This window comes from Dromaius novaehollandiae, chromosome Z (genome assembly GCF_036370855.1).
Source record: "Dromaius novaehollandiae isolate bDroNov1 chromosome Z, bDroNov1.hap1, whole genome shotgun sequence".
Taxonomy (NCBI): Eukaryota; Metazoa; Chordata; class Aves; order Casuariiformes; family Dromaiidae; genus Dromaius; species Dromaius novaehollandiae.
The window spans coordinates 17,251,406-17,270,465 of record NC_088132.1 but is presented as its reverse complement, the minus strand read 5'-3'; the positions used below and the strand labels follow the sequence as shown (position 1 = coordinate 17,270,465).

The window sequence follows — 19,060 nt, the reverse complement described above, 5'->3', positions numbered from 1 at the left end:
TCTCTGTAACCTGTAAGCCTGTAACCCTGATTAGTCGTGGACTAATAGAATAAAGAATATCTGAGAAAAAGGTTTAAAAAAGCAAAAGTAATTGGCCTGACTATGAGAAGTCACCCTGTATTTAAACACTGCTCTACAACAACATGAAATAATACTGGAATAAACATTTTCCATCTGGGAAGGAGGAGATCTGGGGAAAAAGAAAAAAATTTTAAAAAATCAAATAGGATTATCTCCACCTCTTTTCCCTCTATTTTTTCATCCTGCCCTGTCTCCCATTCCCCTAAATAAAGCGTGTTGCCGAAGTTCCTAATTTATTCTCTCTCCTGGCTAGCACAATTCAGTATCACAAGCAGACAGTAAGCTTAGAATGGTAAAAAAGAAAAGCAATCTCACAAATTCTTCCCAGATGGAAGCAGAAACAGAAGGAAAAAAACCCCACAACATGAGAACAGAGTTGAGAGGTCAATGCATTTAAGTAGTATTTAAACTGTAAGCCTTCCATCTCCAAAAGAAAACTACCACTGACAGACTGATACAACTGTATTAGCTCAATTTACATTTAGGAACACCAGAGTGTAACAGATATCCTAGATCACTGAGATCAGTCCCCCAATTTATGACTTTCAAGCTCTAAGGTTACTGTTATATTTTCCACAGCTCATTTTTATTTTTATAAAGTTTTACACAGCTTACAGAAGACTAACGGCTCTACTAAAATAATGGCTAAAGACAAATGATATCCCCCACTGAAGTACTGACTGAAGCTTACTTACAGACACAGCAATGGCACATTCATATGTGCCTTTACTTTCAAAGACTGCTGCAAACTCTTTGGGGTTAGGAATGTCTTTTTTTTAAATGGTTCTACAGACTTCAGCACAATAGTATCCTGATTTATTCTTGAAGACTTCGGGTCCTAATTAATAGTAGTATTTCATGAAAGCATGTCATACATTGATACAACCTATTTAGATGCAGACAACCAATTTAGACACAGAAGTATCAACAACTTCATAGTAACAACAGACAACTGAGCAAAGTTAACACTTTTCTGAATTCTTCATGCTGAAGAATGAAATCGACTACTCACTAGTAACTTTATTTCCAAGAAATGCAGTGCCCCATTTACTCTGTAAATGCAAATGCCAGGAAGCACCTTTGTAACAGACATAGATCTGCATATATTCCCCTCCTCTCCACTTTTTTTCTTTGGGGGTGGGAGGGGAAAGGGAGTTACCAAGGGTATGTGTGAATGCACTGCTCCAAAAACTATGTAGCTGAGTTTTCCACAGGGAAACTGCAGAGGTCACCATGCCCAGAGTGCAGGTGGTGAGCTTTGCCCTAGCAAAGACATCTTCATGGCGACGCCTGCTCTGCTAGGCCATGTGTAAAGAAGTTCACCAGGACTGTCTGCACAGCACAGCTCTTGGTCCTACTCAACTGCAAAACCCCAGTCAGCACATAGAGTCCAGGATGGATCGATGACGAATGTGCACATGGAAAATATACCTCAGAGAAATCAGTTGCTCTTAAGCATCTCTCTTTTCTGTTTGTTAGGCTACATGCACAGTCGCTCCCAACATGCACAGTTTACATGAAGTGGATTTCTAAGTTCTTTGTTATACAACAGTTACCACAGGATCACGCTCAAAGACAGCATAATTTCCAAATACTTAACTATAATAAACAGTGCTCAGTAACAGCATATGCTAAACATGCCCAGAATGGAGACATTCATTAATATGATTACCAACATACTTTACACTCTGACAGAGTGTGCTTAAACTCAAGGGTAAATGTCTTAGCAGTCTTGCAATGGATTTTCACATTGCCAACATTCACTGAAGCCACCTCTGAAATTACCACATGCTTATTATCTTTCAGCTAGTGACAGAAATGACTAAAGCGACCACCTGAAGGATTGGGTCACAAGCAAGCTGGACAAGGCCTACTTTCCATCCAGCGTTTGAAGAGACATGGAATTTTGGAATACAAGGAAACTAATATCCTAACCAAAATGAAAACTGGATTCAAGTTTAGTCTAAGTCAAAACTTAAACTAGGTCCTAAATGAAACCTTGTAAGATAACAACAAAAACACATGTAGGCTGTCATTCTCCCTGTAGAAGTGAAAGAAACCAGGAAAATCACCTTCCTGAGGAGATGAAGTACCAAGCTGGTTTCCGCAGGCTCTGAAAGTTAACATCAACCATCAGTTTTCCACTCCGTTAATGATCAGGATCACACAAAGATAGGAGCACTCTCACTAAACCCAGAAGAAACCTTAACTTAGATAATGTGCAGTGAGAGAAGCCTGAGGAACTCACCACTGAAAGACAGTGAGCTGATATAGTAGCAAAGACTCCAACTAACTTAATCGGCAGATATACCCTTAATATCCATTGGACAATCAACGAAGAACCTCTATTAGACAAGGAACATGCTTGGATAACAACAAGGCTGACATGTGGCAATGTAAGTCTCTCATGTTAAAATCTTCCTGTTACCAACAAAGACATAGCTCACCAACAATGACCAGGTCTATTTTAACAAGCATTCAGTACCAGCATGGGGTGGGCAGTAAGAGTATAAGGTCTTGGAATGGTGCAGTACCCCAACTTCTCTCTGTACAAATCCATGAACTTTCTGTAGCTTCTAGGAATTCTCACCAACAGCAATGGCCATCTGGATACCTAAACTGTCTTAACCAGGCTGGGCACACAGTCCACTGTCACTGCATCACATTGCTTTTCTAAGGGGTTCTTCACAACATCAAAGAAAAGACATCCATTTAAATTCTAATGAATCATGAAAACCTCCAGGACACATCCTAAACAAAATAGAAGGACTACAGTCTTCTGCTGGACTGAGAAGCAAGGATACCTGAGTACTTCTACTTCTGAAAGAGCTCAGAGGGCATCATTCCACAACTTCTGTTAACCATGACACAAACAGGTTTTTTTAACAATCACTTTTGCTAAGGTATTTAGCACCCTAGAAGAATAAACCACAGAGTGGTGTACTTTATGTCATGCAGTGCAGATATTACCCTAAAACATAATTTCAACTTCTTTGTTGATTGATACAATATCCTACAGGCATCACCATCAGAATGTGAGGGCCCTGAATAAAAAGTTACACACACTTGACTCATACTTAATTATTCGTGCATTGATAGCTATGCATGCTGACATTTCTCAGGCTGCAAACACCTCTAGCATTCCTGGTGACAACCAATGTAAGAGCCTTCTTAGATTCAGGCCTTTACTACAAATGACTTGAACAAAAAATATAAGAAAAAAACAGCATCTGTTTATAAATCCACTTTCTTTCCACTACTTTAGTGACAAGCTAAACATCAAAAACTATCACTCATATACTGAGTATTGTCTCCCTGAAAGTAAACAAACTATAACCAATGCTGCACAATAAATGCAAAATGGAGTTAGGTAATGGCAAGCTTTCATATGATGCAGTATGTAAGACTTGTCTTTGTTTTGTCACATTAAGCTATTAGAGTCTCCTGCTCATCATCTAGGACTGATTCCTAGGAAAGCTAGCAGTGGCAAAGACTGAACTTACAGTTACCTCAGTTACCTTGAGTATCTAAGCACATCTCAGATTTTCATCCTCTCATAATGTTTTTTTAATAAAAGACAGTTGGCTCAGGGCAGAAGAAAGGACTGGATGATCACAGGGTATGAAATGTGATACGAAACCGTGACTTAAAAGTCTCTAGTGCCCATCTGTGATACCAACACATGCTAAGGTGAAATAGAAACACAGTGAATAAAGTGGCAGGAAAGGAAGAAGGAAACACTGACAGAAGTAGGAACACACCTATAAACAGGCAGCCCCACGGCTGCCTGCAGAAACTGATCGACACGATGAAGTATCAAGCAAAAGCACTGACACCACCACCGGATGCCAAGAAAGATGGTACCAAAGGCTGACAGAATGACAGCACCGGTAAAACTCATATTCTGGTCTCTACCTCACTGACGACGACAGCACTCTTTGGCAAGCACAGCATGGTTTTTAAGTCATTCAGTTTATGAAGAACTCTGTTTAACCTGGAACTTAGAGGTCCTGTTCCTCCAAATGGCAATAGGTTTTCTATAAGCAGAATCATCCCTCTGCAGAAGTATGTAGGCCTCCTAGCTACTGCAGTCCTGTAATGAAATGCTAGGCCTACAGCCTCTAGAGCAAAGAAATTCAAACATTCTGTTCCTTACCAAGTAAGAAGAGATACATAGCACTCATTATAATTTGCAGTGGTCACACTCAGGAGGGACTGGTAGTTGCCCTTTTGAAAATTACTGTAACTAAGTTCTTACTCAGAAAGCCTAATTTTTCTTCACCACATTCTTTACCAGAAGAGCTTTGCCGTTTTTCCCCCTTCACATTTGCTGTAGCCATACTACTTAAACAGGCAATGGAGGGAAGAGATGAAAATTTTACACAGGACTTGCGATACATAAATCTAGCAGTGCCACAGTTAAGACCAGCCTTCTCAGTTAAGGGAGGGACAAGTCCAGTTTCATCCTCTAAAAAAGGCTGTTCTTTGGAGAGTGTAGCCACTTAGAAGTTACCCTGTTGAGAAAGAACGAATGATTGGTTGGCTCCCTCTCCTGAGGAGACTACCAAATATCTCTGGCTGGAAAACAAAAGCCAGAATGAACCTCAAATCTGTTGATGATCTTTTATCTGCTTTCAATGGTGAAGCCTGAACTGTACAGGCAGCCAGCCTTCTTGATGCACAACTACAGAACTAACTAGGAACCAGCGGCTAGGGCAGCACTAACCCTTACTGAAACTGAGGGAGGAAAGGTTAACATGCCACAATTTTTGCAGACATTCTAGCTGAAAAATTCTTAATTAATTCTTAATTAATTCTTCATTCTCTCTCAGACAAATATAGCGAGAAGTAGAGAGAAGTGTGCTTCAGAATAACCTAATAACAGGATAATTAAGCACCAGACACAGTCCAAGAGAGAATGATGAAGTGAAGCTTCACCTTTAGATACAATCAACACTCAAGTTCTCAGCTACAGAATTCTGAGAAAGATGGTGTCAGACAACACTGTCTGTAACTCAGTCCTGAATCTAAGAAAATAGTGTCAGTACTAATGGGACAGCTAACAAAAGAAAGAAAAGAACAGTTTCAGGTCTTCATCTAAGTTGAGACATATGGAGTCTGTGGGTTTTGGAAACAGCAGGGGAACAAGTTCTGCACTAGAGGATTTTTTTGTGAGAACCGGACCTATGACAGAAGACCTGCTCCTGATACAGGACTGAACCACTGTCCAGTATCTCCTACCTAAACATTGCTTCTAGAGTGACTGGTTCCAGGCATCAACAGAAAGAAAATGGATGTTGTTTTAACTTCTTTTTTGCACTGTCCGACTAAATCTGCCACAACACAGGATAGTAAAGCATATTTGTCATTACCGTGAAGTCTTGGAATCAAAGTCATGGGTTTGGAGAAGACCATTTCAAAGCACTACATCTGACCTATCCCTCAGCTGTAGCTTTCTTTTTGGTAAGATTTCTCCAAACTGGAAGATAAAATAAACAGAGAGGGAGAAACAGTCTAGAACCTCAGCATCACTGAGGATTTCATAAATTGTGGACCTGTGTTAGAGACAGACACATAGTCTTTCTACAGTGTACTGAAGTAATTATGATGGTTTTACAGGTACCAGGCTTATGCTGTCCATCCGTAAGTCGTTTTTATTCTGCTTCTGAAACTGGAAGTGCTTTCCTCTCTGGTAAAAATATACCTACTGTGGAGAAGGCAGAGCTGAAAGCCCCCAACCCAGCAGAATCATCTTCTATAGCAGATAAAAGGAAGGAGAGCTTCTGCAGCACAGAACACAGCAAAGTCAGACCAGAGAATGTCAAGTCTGGAGGCACACAGCACAGTCCAAAGCTGAAGAGCAGAACATGCATGAACAAGTAACTATGTGCAGAAGAAAGAACTTACAATACAATATGAACCTCAAATGAATAAGAAGACATAAGAAATTAGATGAGAATTAGTTGATTAGGAGCAGAGAGGAACTGAGTGGCAAAGCACATCGTGCCCTCCATATTTATCCATATCAAGCATACAGGTGACAGGATACACGTGTGGTTTCAAGATACAAAAAAGGTAAACACCAATACATAAAAACAAAGTACTATGAGTGCACACAAAACCACTGTACAAACGTGCATGTTAATTTCCACTAAAATAAAACCCTGTAACTGATAAAAGTACAGGTCTTGCTTACTTGAAAGCCTTTAAATAATTTTTCTTTCCAAAAGCTCAACTTTCAAAGCCTTGGACCAATCAAGTAAATAACCACAACTTCAGTGACCACCTTGTAACACTGTGTCTCTATGCTTTATGAGATTTTGCTGGCTAAGAATACGCAACTGCTAAGATCTTCCTACAGCAAGACTAAAAAGATGATTGTCTTCAACTGCTGAAAGTCCACAGCTAGATCCTAGAAGTATACCTAGGACAATTTTCTTTTTTTTAAGCATGGATATAGGTAAGTCAGTCAGATCTGTTGTGCAACACCTACTTCAGTACTACTTTGACTCATAAAGAAACAACAATATCCACAAAATGAGGAATATAATGTCACTGAAACAATTAAAAACATTGTTTCTCACAAATTTTTGCCCATGGCTCACTTAAATACATCTGCAGTGTTGTAAAGTTAGGCAGTCTTAAAGCCAGGTCCTGGAACTCACACCACAATGCACTCGTATCATTTAAGAGAAAACATCTTCATTTTGATCATCCTGGATGATTAAGTTGTTCCCATGCACTTCTTACAACTTTTAATATTTCACTAAATATTTAAACATCTACTTTCAGCATTGTGATTATTTAACATTAAGTGGGCAAACTTAAAAAGTTGGAGATATAAAACTTTATCTGTACTCAACATATAGTCAAAATATGCCTCAAGTTTTTTCTACTACTACTACGAGCACCAGCAAGGTGCTCTGTTCTGGTCTGTAACATTTAAAATTTTCCCAGCAAAACCATCTTTGCAGTTGCTTATTGAAATAGATAAACTTGAAGCAGATCCTCTAGAAATGTATTTTGAAAATTTAAATTTAATGAATTTATCCTCATGAAGACCAATAGTTAACATACTTGATGTTTGTCTACCCTTAAATCTCACACTGCACATGTATACCACTCTCAGTAACAGAAGTTGAAAACTCTCACTGATTCTATTCTTTCAGCAGCTTAGTTTGCTGCTTCAACAAATGTTATTAAAGAAATAAAAAAAAGACCAATTTCTCAAGGGAATGCAATGGTACAAAGCTGTTGATAAGAAACTCCACTAAACTGAGCATCCAATTCAAAGGGCTACTCTAGTAGACTGCTAATTAATTAAACTCATATTTTACTTGGAAAACACTTTCAGAAAAATTCACTTATACAGTTTCATTTTCTTATAAAAGAGCATGCATTAAGTTTCATAAAGGCATGACATAGAAATTAATACTTGACAGGAACTTAGGGATGAAAAATCTCTTTACTCCCAAGGTATTCACTATATCCAACTGACAGGTGTTATGCTTTTTTAATATTTTTTCTTGGTTGCAATATTGAACTTGCTTTCTTTGGTTCCAAGTTTCTTCAAGAAATTCTTGGTTTATACAAAACCAAATAACAATATGCGATGTCTTCAAAATAATATCAGGAGCACTTACTCATCATACTTGATATGATAAATAGCTTCTTCACCAGTGTCCATACAGTCTGAGTAAGATGTGGATGGCGTACTGTCCAAATTATTTGCATTTTCTCTAGAATGATCTTGACTTAAGTTTCCATTAGTCCTTTTGTAAGTATTACCACTCTTTCCTTGAGCTTTACCATTCTTATGTCCCTTTGTTGCTCGGGTAACATTTTCTATATGAGCTTCAAACCAGGCTCCAATGCTGACATCTCGGGCATCCACCAGTTCGTTTATCTAAAAGGGAAATTCAATAATGAATTCATGCTTGTTTTCTATAATTCTGATTAAGAAAAAGAAAAAAGAAGAAAAAACTACAATTGATTATGCAACTAGTTAACTTCATTATCAGTGTAACATTTAATTCCAGTAACTGGTTGAGCTTGTGCAAGTTCGAGTGACCTGCAGTCATTACTATTTTGGCTTTCAGTATTTTATTCCTCTCTTCTCAATAAAATGTGGTATGAATATAAAAGGGTGTCTAGATGAGTTTTTTTGTAACCTAAAAGTTAGCTTAATCTGTCTTTCACTGATCTCTTTCACGGGCTTCACAAAATTGTTTTTTTATGACTAAAATATGTTTATACTTCTAAGGCCTTAAAATAAGAAGAAAGAATCCCACAATCATGCCCACAGTCACGGACCTCCATATTGGAGTTATTACTTAATGTCCCGTCTTTCTGGACTGCAATGCTCTGAAATCGTTCAAGGTTTGAGAAGAGAAAGGGAAGAAACAAACAGACTCTCCAGATCTAACAAGGCTGACATCTCAGTCAGCTAAAATCCTTCGACTATAAGAAACAGAAATATCTCATGGCGTTTCTCTGCTCACAATAACACAGGTATTAAGCAACCAAACTTTACTATTTTACAGCATGTTCCATTCATTCAACTCCTTATGTGTTTTCTCAAGTCTTCAGCTAACTCAGCAGATGTGTTTTTAATAATAATGAGAACAATGCATTTTTACAGTTAAAAAGCCACGAGCATTCTTTGAAACATTTACTGGATTCGAAACATTGCCTATAAAAAAACCTAATCCACTGTACACCAACTATAAAAAAAGCATCATTGCAGCACAGCTACTGCAAAGCCATACCATGGAAAAGGTCTTCAAAAAAACTGATACGGTATATACATTATTTACACTATAGCCTTTGTCAAGTATTCCAGTAGTGGCAGGAACAGATATGTTCTCTTACTAAACTCAAAGACTAGCTTCTAAAAACTAAATAACCTGATTATAGCTAGACAGGAACAAGTCAAAAACATTATCAATAATTATTAGTCTTCAGTGTGAAGCAGTCTTTAGGTAATCTGAAAGTGCAAATGAAGGCAGTTCCTGAGCTAACAAATCTATCCCAAGATAAGAAACCAATGTAATACTTCATATTTTATTTTATTTTCATTCACCTTCTTAAAACAATCTCCAAAACTCAACCCATTTCTCTTTCTCCCATACAAAATCACAACATATATTTTTCATTAAATCTTACAATATTCAAAAGTACAGCTTTTACCAGAATGAATGCTTCAAATAAAAGCACAACTTTATTTTAAATATATATATTGATCTATTTTAAACATAAAAAGTGGACTGTGTACTTCTGTAAGGAAGCCTCAAGAAAGCCTCCCTACATAATCTTAGGTGTTTGAATTAGTTGCAGCTTAAAGTGCTTCTAAACTTCCTACTCTTGAAAATACAATCAAGAGACATTGCTGCAGTGGTTATCTCTCGAGACCACCTCTGAAAGTGCCGGAGAAGCCCTGTTATCCAAGTCATCACAAGTAGAGCAAGAAAGAAGCCCATGCAAGTCTCTCATGCATCCTTCCATAATATGATACGCATCCTTACGCAGTAGGCTTCCCACCCTTGTATAGAGCAAAGTCAAATAGTTATGAGCAGAGACAACTGAGGAACATCAGATAACAGTGCAACTACATGCAGTCCTGCTTATTCCTGACTGAACTTATCTTCCTGACAGAGACTCCAGCAGAGATTCAAAGGAAAAAGTGCTGAGGTGTACTTTTATGCAAAATTATTTCAGTAAATGTGTTTGGTATGGATCATAAGACAGGATACAACTACTTGGGGGTGTTTTTGAGGAGCAGGAGATTATAACCAAGTTGTGCAAAGGAGTATCTTACTGAGGAACAAAAGCTACATGAAGAAGGTATGAAAAAATGCAAACAAAATTAGAGTTCTAAGGCAAAGGAAGAAGATTAGTCATTGGTGTAACAACAAAAAATTCTTTTTGCATTCTGTTATCTGTGCTAGAATTTAAATTTAAAGTATCCATCTTAGTTTATCAGTTAAAGACAGCCATCAGTGTAGTTCATGTGTTTGTAGAACAGCATCCAATGAGACAATTACAAATGCCAGTACCTATGAAATTCAAATCCTTTATCTAGAATCTTTGCTAAGTAGAATTTGAATATTAATAAGAATTCCTAACTGTCACAGAGAACATGTAACATGTATTAAGACCACTAGAAGGAGGAAATGTTACCAACTAATATAATAATCCTAAATATTTGAACTTCAAAGACTTATGGAAAAAATAAAATAGGAAACATCATGCCAGATCCCTTTTTCCATAAGAATTACACTGGTGGAAGCATAAACAGATCTCACCTTTGCCCTTCTTTCTAATTTGAAGCACTACAACCTAGTTCACTACTGCATTACCTCTACTTTACTTTGGAACACTTAAAAGAATCATTCCACTATTTTCTTCACAATATGAAGACAAATGGTCAAATAATTAAGAATGCCCAAACTTAAGCTGCAATAGCATGCAGTTCAGTATCAGCAAATTTCCAGTGGGACATATGCAAATGACAATAAATGTTCAGTCCAATCACACCAATAGGGCAAGCTCATTATTATCAAATAAAATGAGTAAGCACACCTTTAATAATTAAAGTATTATGTGCAAGTACAGTCATAAATATACACATACGTACGTATGCAGAGAAAAAACCCCCAACAGACTCCATTTTATTTCTTCACAGAGAGAATCTTGAAATTAAAAGGTCTGCAGGGCAGAAGCAACGGTAGCAAATAAAAGTGGGTTTGTGTGGTTAACACAAGGAGCCATGCAACAAAGAAATTAAAGACATTACAAGACATTAGAAAACCAGAAAAGCAAAACAAGCAACTTATAAAACCATATAAAAATGTCATGTAAGAAAATCCAGTTCATGGAGAGTTCCTAACAAGAGAAAAAGGTATGATGTAAGTAAGAGGAAAAAAACAAAAAAAGGAATAGTATAGCCTAATCTCCATCAGTCATAGAATCAGTGGGGTTGAAAGGACTTCAGGTGGTCTCCAGTCCAAACGCCTGCTCAAAGCAAGATCAGCACTGAATTCAGGTCAGTTTGTCCTGGGCTACATCTGGTTGCTGTGTCTTGAAAACCCCCATGGATGGAGATTTCACAGCCTCTCTAAGCAACCTGTTCCAGCATATCATTATCCTAATAGTTACTTTTTTTCTTTAAAACCAGTCAGAATCTCTCCTTTTTAATGCCAAACAATTGTGTTTCGTGCTCCTGTTCTGCACCTCAGTAAAAAGCCTCGCTTTGCCTTCAAAGTAACCTCTCTGCAGGTACTGGAAAGTCTCCTCAAACCTTCTGGTTTCCAGGCTAAACAAGCCTCAGCCTCTCTGAGATAGTCAAATGCTTCCACCTCAACAGTCTCGATAACTCTCTGCTGAACTTAAGTTTATCAATGCCCTTCTTGTACTAAAGCACCCAAAACTGGATGCAGTATGCTGCGTAGCAAGTTACAAGTAAAGAAGAAGAATCGCTTCCCTCAATCTACTGGCTATGCTCCTGCTGATACAGCTGAGCTCCTGCTGATACACTGTCAGCCTCCAGTGCTGCTATGGTGCACTGCTGACTCTTGTGTTAGCCAACTGTCCAACAACGCCAGGTCCCCTACAGCCACTGCCCAGGTGGGGAGTCAATGCCCCAGCCTGTGCCACCGGAGGGGGTTAGCCCACCCTAAGTGCAGGACTGCACATTTTGTCAGCCCATCTAGATCCCTCTGAATGGCAGACGTGCCCTCAAGCCAGCTACACTCCCACTATGCTCTTGTTCACAAACTTGCTGAAAGTGTATTTCATCTTCCCCTCCATGCCACTGATAAAGATGGCAGGACAGACACTTGAGAAACCCCACTTGCAACAAGCCTCCAGGTAGACTATGAAACATTAACCACTACACTGAGCTCAATGATCCTGCCAGTTTTTCACCCCTTTAGTATTCCACCTATCCTGACCATAGTGGCCCATTTAAAACAAGGATACTGTGGAAAACCATACTGAAAGCTTTGCTATAATCAAGGTAGACAACATTCATATCTTTCCCTCATCTGCAGATCTAGTCATTTCATCATAAAGGCCATCACGCTAGTCAAGCATGGTCTACCCTTAAAAAAATCCATGCCGGCTATTCCAAATTATCGCCTTCTTCTTCATGTACCCAGAAAGAGCTTCCAAGAGGACTATTCTATGTTTGACTTTTCCAGAAAACAAAGTGAAACTGCCCAGCCCATAGCTGCCTGGATGGTCTCTCTTGCCTTTTTTTGAAGATAGGTACAACATTTGCCTTCTCCAGGCATCAGAGACCTTACCCAACCGTCGTGACCTTTCAGCCTTACAACGACAACAGCCAGCTCTCCTCACACCCTTGAATCACCTGCCCCACTCAGCAATGAATCCACATTTTCTTTGTTTATTTCTTTGACTGTAACAATAAAAGCTCTTTTTGTTGCCCTTTGCAGGCTCTACCACACAGTGGTATGCAAACAATCCAAGAGGCTTCTGGAGGGTGTCAGGGCATCTTCTAATCTAGATGCCAGAGGGGCCAACCAAGCGTGGCGCTTTGCTGAACTTGCCACCAATTCTTCCCGAACAAGGAGAACTTGTCAGGAACACGATCATCAGTGACAGCCTTGGCTGTAGTGAGATCAGGATCCTGAGGGGGACTGATGAAGGCAAGTAACAGAATACAGGGACTCCAGGAGAGCAGACCTCGGCTTAGTCAAGGAACTGGTAGGTGGAATCCAGTGGAAGGCAGCCCTAACTGGCAAAGGACCTCAAGAGAGCTGACAGGTTTTTAAGGATAGCCTCCTCCAAGCACTATGCCAGTCTATGCCCACACTCAGGAAAATGAGCAGACATATCAGAACGCTAGCTTGGCTAAGTAGGCTATCCATGACTGATTTTCAAAGCCAAAAGTATACAGAAAGAATACAACAGGTACAGCAAGCACAGGCTACAAGTTGTAGTAGTATTACTTGGGCACACAGAAATAGGGTTAGAAAAGACAAAGCTCAGTTTGAAGCGTGCATGTTTCCCCTTCACATTCTCAAGCAGGCTTCATAACTTTTCTAGAGAAAATCTTGGGCTGTAGTCAAAACTGAATCTGTAATTAAAACTAGTTATTGTTTAATACTGCTTATAAAGAGCTAATAACCCAGTTCTTAAACCAGACACCATTAACAATTCTCAGTCTCAATGACAAGGAACAGGAGTTGAACACGGTTCCACCTGCTACCGGTCCTTCAGGACCCATGCTAGTATCAGTTACCAGGTGCAACTGGAATACGCTACCAGGTAAGGCATTCTGATTTATGTAACATACAGAAACCACACAGAGAAACTCTGTTTAGGTCACTGTTTTAACCACCTGGCAATAATTTAATTATCACTAATCTGTAATTTACAACAAAGAAAAAGAAATCAAGTCATTGAAAAGAAAGGAGGAAGTGTTAGGTCCCTAGTATTAGAGATGGCAAAATTTTCAGCTGACTCAACAGAAAGAGTTTTCTTGAACACCTTATCCAGTCTCACCATCCCTTGTTTTGTTTTCTGTTTTAAATCTAATTAAGACAGCTAAGAGATAAGTTGACATCACTGTTAGAATTCTTGAAAATATGCATTTTAACGTTCCTTTCCTTTGATCAATCCACCCTCTCTTGAGGCCTTCCAGCAGCCCAATTTTCTCCCTCATTATTTCTCACATTGCAATTAATCAATAAGGAGTGTAAATGGTAAAGCATAAGAGCTAAAGAAATGGGTTTATTTCCACTGTAAGAAATGGTGGGAGAGGGGAGTAGAGAAGAAGATGCCTGCAAGCTCATTTCATTGTACTTAATTTACTGATTTTCTAACTCCCTGCTTCCTTAGAGAGGAACTGTAAAACTCCTTGAACAAAATGCTGCTGGAACAGAGAATGAGTAAATTATTACTTGCCCTTAGTACTTGAAACATCGAGTAAGAGTTTACATGAAACTAAGATAGCTTTGTATCAGGATGATGGACCTAAATAAGAACATTCCTCTAACTCATACAAAATTGTACAGGTATAGCAATCATAGTCTCCTTTTCTTTTTCTATAATTTTGGACACTTTCTAGCAAAATAATCGCTGTCATTGATATTTCTTACCTGAGAGAAACGCCTGAAAAGCAGATGAAGTGCTACCATTCCTTTTATATAGAAATCCTGCAGAAAAGCCAGCTATTTAGCAATCTGGAAATTGTCCATTTTCTGTTTAAATTAAACTTAGCGTACTCTGGTTTAATCCTACCTGATAATATGGTAAAATCCGATGAGGTACAAAACCAATGATAAATATAACATACATGATTCCTAAGCAAACTATAAAAAAAAGTCAAACCCTGCATCACATATAATTAAAAAGCAGCATGTATTTCCATAATTTATCTTGTCCTAATACCACACTGATAGAATTTAGATTAAAACATGTATTTTGATTTTCCCTGGACTGGTTAGATCCATAAACAAGCACAACTGCAACTATTAATTCCAACCAAGAGCTCTCAAATACACAACTTACTATTCATGTGAGATCAGTTAAGGAGTCCTCTTTGAATTCTCTCCTCACGCTGTTCTAAGACATTTATCCTACTTTATGCAAACAGCAATTTTTATCACTGCTCTCCCAGTTTCTTCTAATGGACAACACTGGCAAGCTTGAAAATAAATAAATAGGGTGAAACTAGAATTTTTCCACAGATTTTTGCACTGGCTACCTCTGTTTATAGAAAGTTATTTATGTTTCAGAGGTGCTACAAAAGTTTTTGAAGAATACTAGAGAATATCAGAGAATACTGCCGGCATTGTGTTGGGGATTGTGAGCCCTCCTGTAACCTGCAACACTAGTGACACTGGTAGAGAGACACTTCAATGAGTCTGCAAGAGTCAGCTTCAAGGTTTTAAGTTAAAAAGCTTGACTTCAATACTGTCCCCAAACTACTTCTGCAAAATCAGATTTTCCAACATAGATGACTGAAGGTTGATGATATCTAACTATAAACAGATGCTTAGTTTTTTGGTAGAGCTGGGTCTGTCACATTATCAACTGCTCCTGAATCACTGAATCAATCACTCCTGAATTCTATCCTAGCACATTTACTCTTTGTAGTTTGAAAATGCAACACTGTCATTTAGGCATAAAGTAATTGCATTTTTTACATAAATTCCTCAAATAATTTAAATAACTACCTCAATTAACATCTGTTTAATTTGTGGAATGCATCTATCAGTGAAGCTTCAGAGAACTATAGAGATACCTACCTAAGTCCAGTTCAGTTCCACTGAAATCAAATTTAAAGTCAATCATGAAAGCAAGCAATAAGGACAGAGGCTTTTATAGACAATAAAACTGAACTGGCAGGGTAAGATAAGGTCCCAACATTCATAGTTTGCACATACCTTGTACAATCCAATGCCAGGATCAATTAGAAATGAGCGAGATGATGTAGATGGCTGATTGGGTGATCCACTACCTGTTGCTTTCTTGACTTTGTTCTTACAGTTGGAAACAGCACAGGGGTTGACCTCTCCATCCTGATCTGTACCAGAAGCGGTGGTTGGTGCTTCAGATTCAGAACGTATCAAAAGCTGAACTATGTCATTTAGTCCAACATTGTAGTCAAATAAAGTGTGTCCATCTTCCAGCTGTCAAGAGAAAAATATATTTGTAAAATTCTACCTTGAGCTAAATATGCAGGTTCCAAATCTTCCTTTTAAAGATGATAATCATATAGACCAGAAATTTGCTTTAAAATTATTTTCAAGCTGCATCTATTTCAAGAGGCATCTATTTCAGGTACATATAAAATGCCATGTCTTCAGTAAACTCAACAGCAGACTCCGATCAAGTTAACCGTGGCCACAATTTCATCCAATGACATCACTCACAAGCTTAAAATTAGAAACAGACATCTTTACAGACTTTGGTTGTTTTTATTACGGGCCAGTATCTGAGATATTGCAGTTACTTTCTAATCAAAACACAGATAGGACCTACGCTGCCTCTTATACTATATATGCAATAATTAAAGTGAGAATTTTTTAATTAACAATCATAGCCTTGGGTACATTACAGCAACATTTCACAATTCACTCTTTCCCCACCTTTTCTAAAAAGCAACATTTCCCTAGATCTTGCAGACTATTTTCTAAATAAAACATCTATATATAAAAACCTCATATACACATAACTTGATTTACTTTTCAGAACTCTAAGATCTGAAAATACCGTGCAAGAGCAATTCCAGTTAGACAGAAGCAACACCAAAAATATGTACAGGGCCTTCAAGTTTACACACGGAACTCTCCTAAATTGAGAGCATCCAAAAACATTATTCCAGATTCAGCCAGTTTCCTTTTTTTTCCAAGAAGCATCAAACATAAAAATTCAATCATCAAAAACAACCTAACTGATCAGTTAAAAAGCTATTATAAAACTGAAGAAACAGGCACAATGTTGTTTTCCTTCAAACAACTTTATAAGGCCCTGCAAATATCAGATGCAATCAGTTCCTGCAGAACACCAGACTGTAAGTATGAGTAAATTTTTCAGTCATATCTGTCTTTGAGTTACCAGTTATTATCCTTTAATTTACCTAATAATTTTACCTACCCACAATGAAGCTAACAAATTCACAAAAAAAACTGTCAAGTTATTTGACAGGAGAGAGGAAGAACACAGGGAGTAGTGAGGACGGCATTTTAGTTAAATATTCTTAATGACCTGTAGCATCCTTCAAGTAGAGAATATCTAACTTATCAAAAGGTTTGATGCATTTCTTCAAACCTCAAAACTAGAATTTGAGTGGCTACATTTTACTTCATGTTGCGATGAAATAGGAGAAAAGTACCTAACTTAAAAACCAAAAACAAACAACCCCCCCAAAAACCTCCTACCCAATTCCAAAACTATTTTTGCAACAAAATACTCCTTGATCTTTTCTCAGGAGAACAGGTACTGTTTTCATCACCACCGTTTTAGGAATCTTTTCAAACAGATCTAATTTTTCATCAAAACTTCGGCAGTATCAATTCAACAAGAAAAAGGAGGGAGCAGCAAGAAAGTCATCCTTCCATTTCTCTCACGATATGCTATGCGCAGGCAGACAGGAAATACGTATTTTGTAGTGCTGCACTTTACAGTTTAAAATCAAATCAGGTAGGATCTCAACTTGAACAACCTGAATGCTCTACCATAACCAAATACAGTAATCACCTGTACGTTCTAGGCAGCAAAACTAAAGTGGATCTCTAGCAGGTTTCTACCAATGGCTCTTAGACACCATGCTGCAACCCCATCAAATCACTTAAGCGGAGTAACTCTAGGCCTTAGAGAACTTTATCCGCAACCCCCACACACGTGAATTTTGTTTATGATAGCTCCTTGTTATAAGGTAACTCTTACACTTTTCTTCCTTAGCTTTCTTCCTTCAGCCCCCCCATATCAGCTTACTGGAACCAAAACTGTTTACTTCGGTACATAGGCACTTAAAACAGAAAGATGCTCTTCAAGATAGTAACTAGTGCATTTTTCTGTATGTGGCAAGGATTCCTTTATTTACTACTTCTCTACACAAATTTTCAAAAAGATGCAAGATCAGGATTATAGACTGCTGGACACCTTAGTGCTTAGTTTTATCTTCAATTTTCCATGCACGTAGTCACCTGTACTTTTGAATCTCCTACACAGAGTCCAAAATGTAGCTGCCAAACGTATGCAAATCCCTCTATCTGTAGAACTCTACAAGTAGTAGCCTTGGTACTGAAGAAATCAAGAAATTAGGCCAGGATCACAGGGGAACAGTCAGAGGTAGTGCCCTGCCTGACGCTGAGAAGTGTCATTTTCCATCCAGTGCCCATCTAGGCATTGTATTGATGTGCAAAAGCTTCAAGAACAGATTAGTTGGTATTTCTTCTCTATCTACAAAATCCCAAACCATGATGTTTCTTATAAGACTGATCCTGGTAAATGGTAATATATACAAGACTAGAATTTGAATCAGACTGGCTGTTGCATACCATAAAATGACTTACAAAAATACTAAGAGACCTGCTAGTGTATCTTTATTTTCATTCTTGCTTAAATAGTCAAGTTACAGTTCAGGTAGTCCTGTTACATAATATTTTTCACTTTTATCAATGCAATTGTACAAAATTATTGCTATAAATCAGCTCAACTGAAGCCAAGAAAAAACAAATCACTGCTTATTCATTCAAATGACTTAACAATGCATCACTTTTACTTGGAAATGCTCATTCATCGTAACTAAAAGCTACTCTCCTCTGAAGTTCCAATAAACAGTAGACCCAACAGAAAGAAAATTCAGATGGGTCTTCAGTTGTTTGAATCACGTATATCTTTAAAAGTACTACTATGACTTAAGAGAATTTAAGCAAGGTTTTAGTTTTGCTTCTTTATAAATACACCTGCCAAAAACCCACACTATCTGATTGACGTAGTTTTGATACAGTAAATATAAAGCTTATCTGGGAGGGGAGATTTAATTATCCTAAAATACCTCCATTACAGAGGGTAGCAGTCAGACTTCTGGTTCCCAGCTATGCTTTGTAGAGAACCCTCATTAGAATGCTAACATTCAGCTAAGAATACCCTGAGTTCAGTCAAGGCGATACATTCATCAGTTACGACTGCAAAATAAGTTATATCCTCAATCCACTACTGAATCCCTTCTATTCACAGGTGAAGGATGAGGCAAAGAAAGAAGACTTGAAGAAGTTAGGTAATCTGTCAGGGAAAAGTTACATTTAACATATTCAGAAAGCCAGACATGCTTATCTAAGCTAGGCCTTTACTAGGAAGAAGCCTTCTCCAGTGAGTCGCACATGCACCACCATGCGCAAACTACAGATTGCTTCACAGTCAGCCACCTTTGATTAACACTAGCTTAATGCTTAGCAGACTAAGCTGATGACTGCAAGGTTGTTTAATTTACAATACCAGTTTA

At 38.1% G+C, this 19,060-nt stretch overlaps 1 protein-coding gene across 9 annotated transcripts in view; it reads right to left on the bottom strand.

The window, feature by feature from the left end:
- Positions 1-19,060, bottom strand: part of UHRF2 (ubiquitin like with PHD and ring finger domains 2) — a 93,370-nt gene that overhangs the window by 60,428 nt on the left and 13,882 nt on the right. For all 9 annotated transcript variants that reach the window (XM_026097450.2, XM_026097451.2, XM_064501265.1 and 6 more), the window contains 2 exons: positions 15,495-15,740; positions 7,725-7,987 (listed from right to left, as the gene is read on the bottom strand). In XM_026097450.2, the coding sequence (XP_025953235.1) occupies positions 7,725-7,987; positions 15,495-15,740 (509 nt within the window). The remainder of the gene's footprint in view (positions 1-7,724; positions 7,988-15,494; positions 15,741-19,060) is intronic.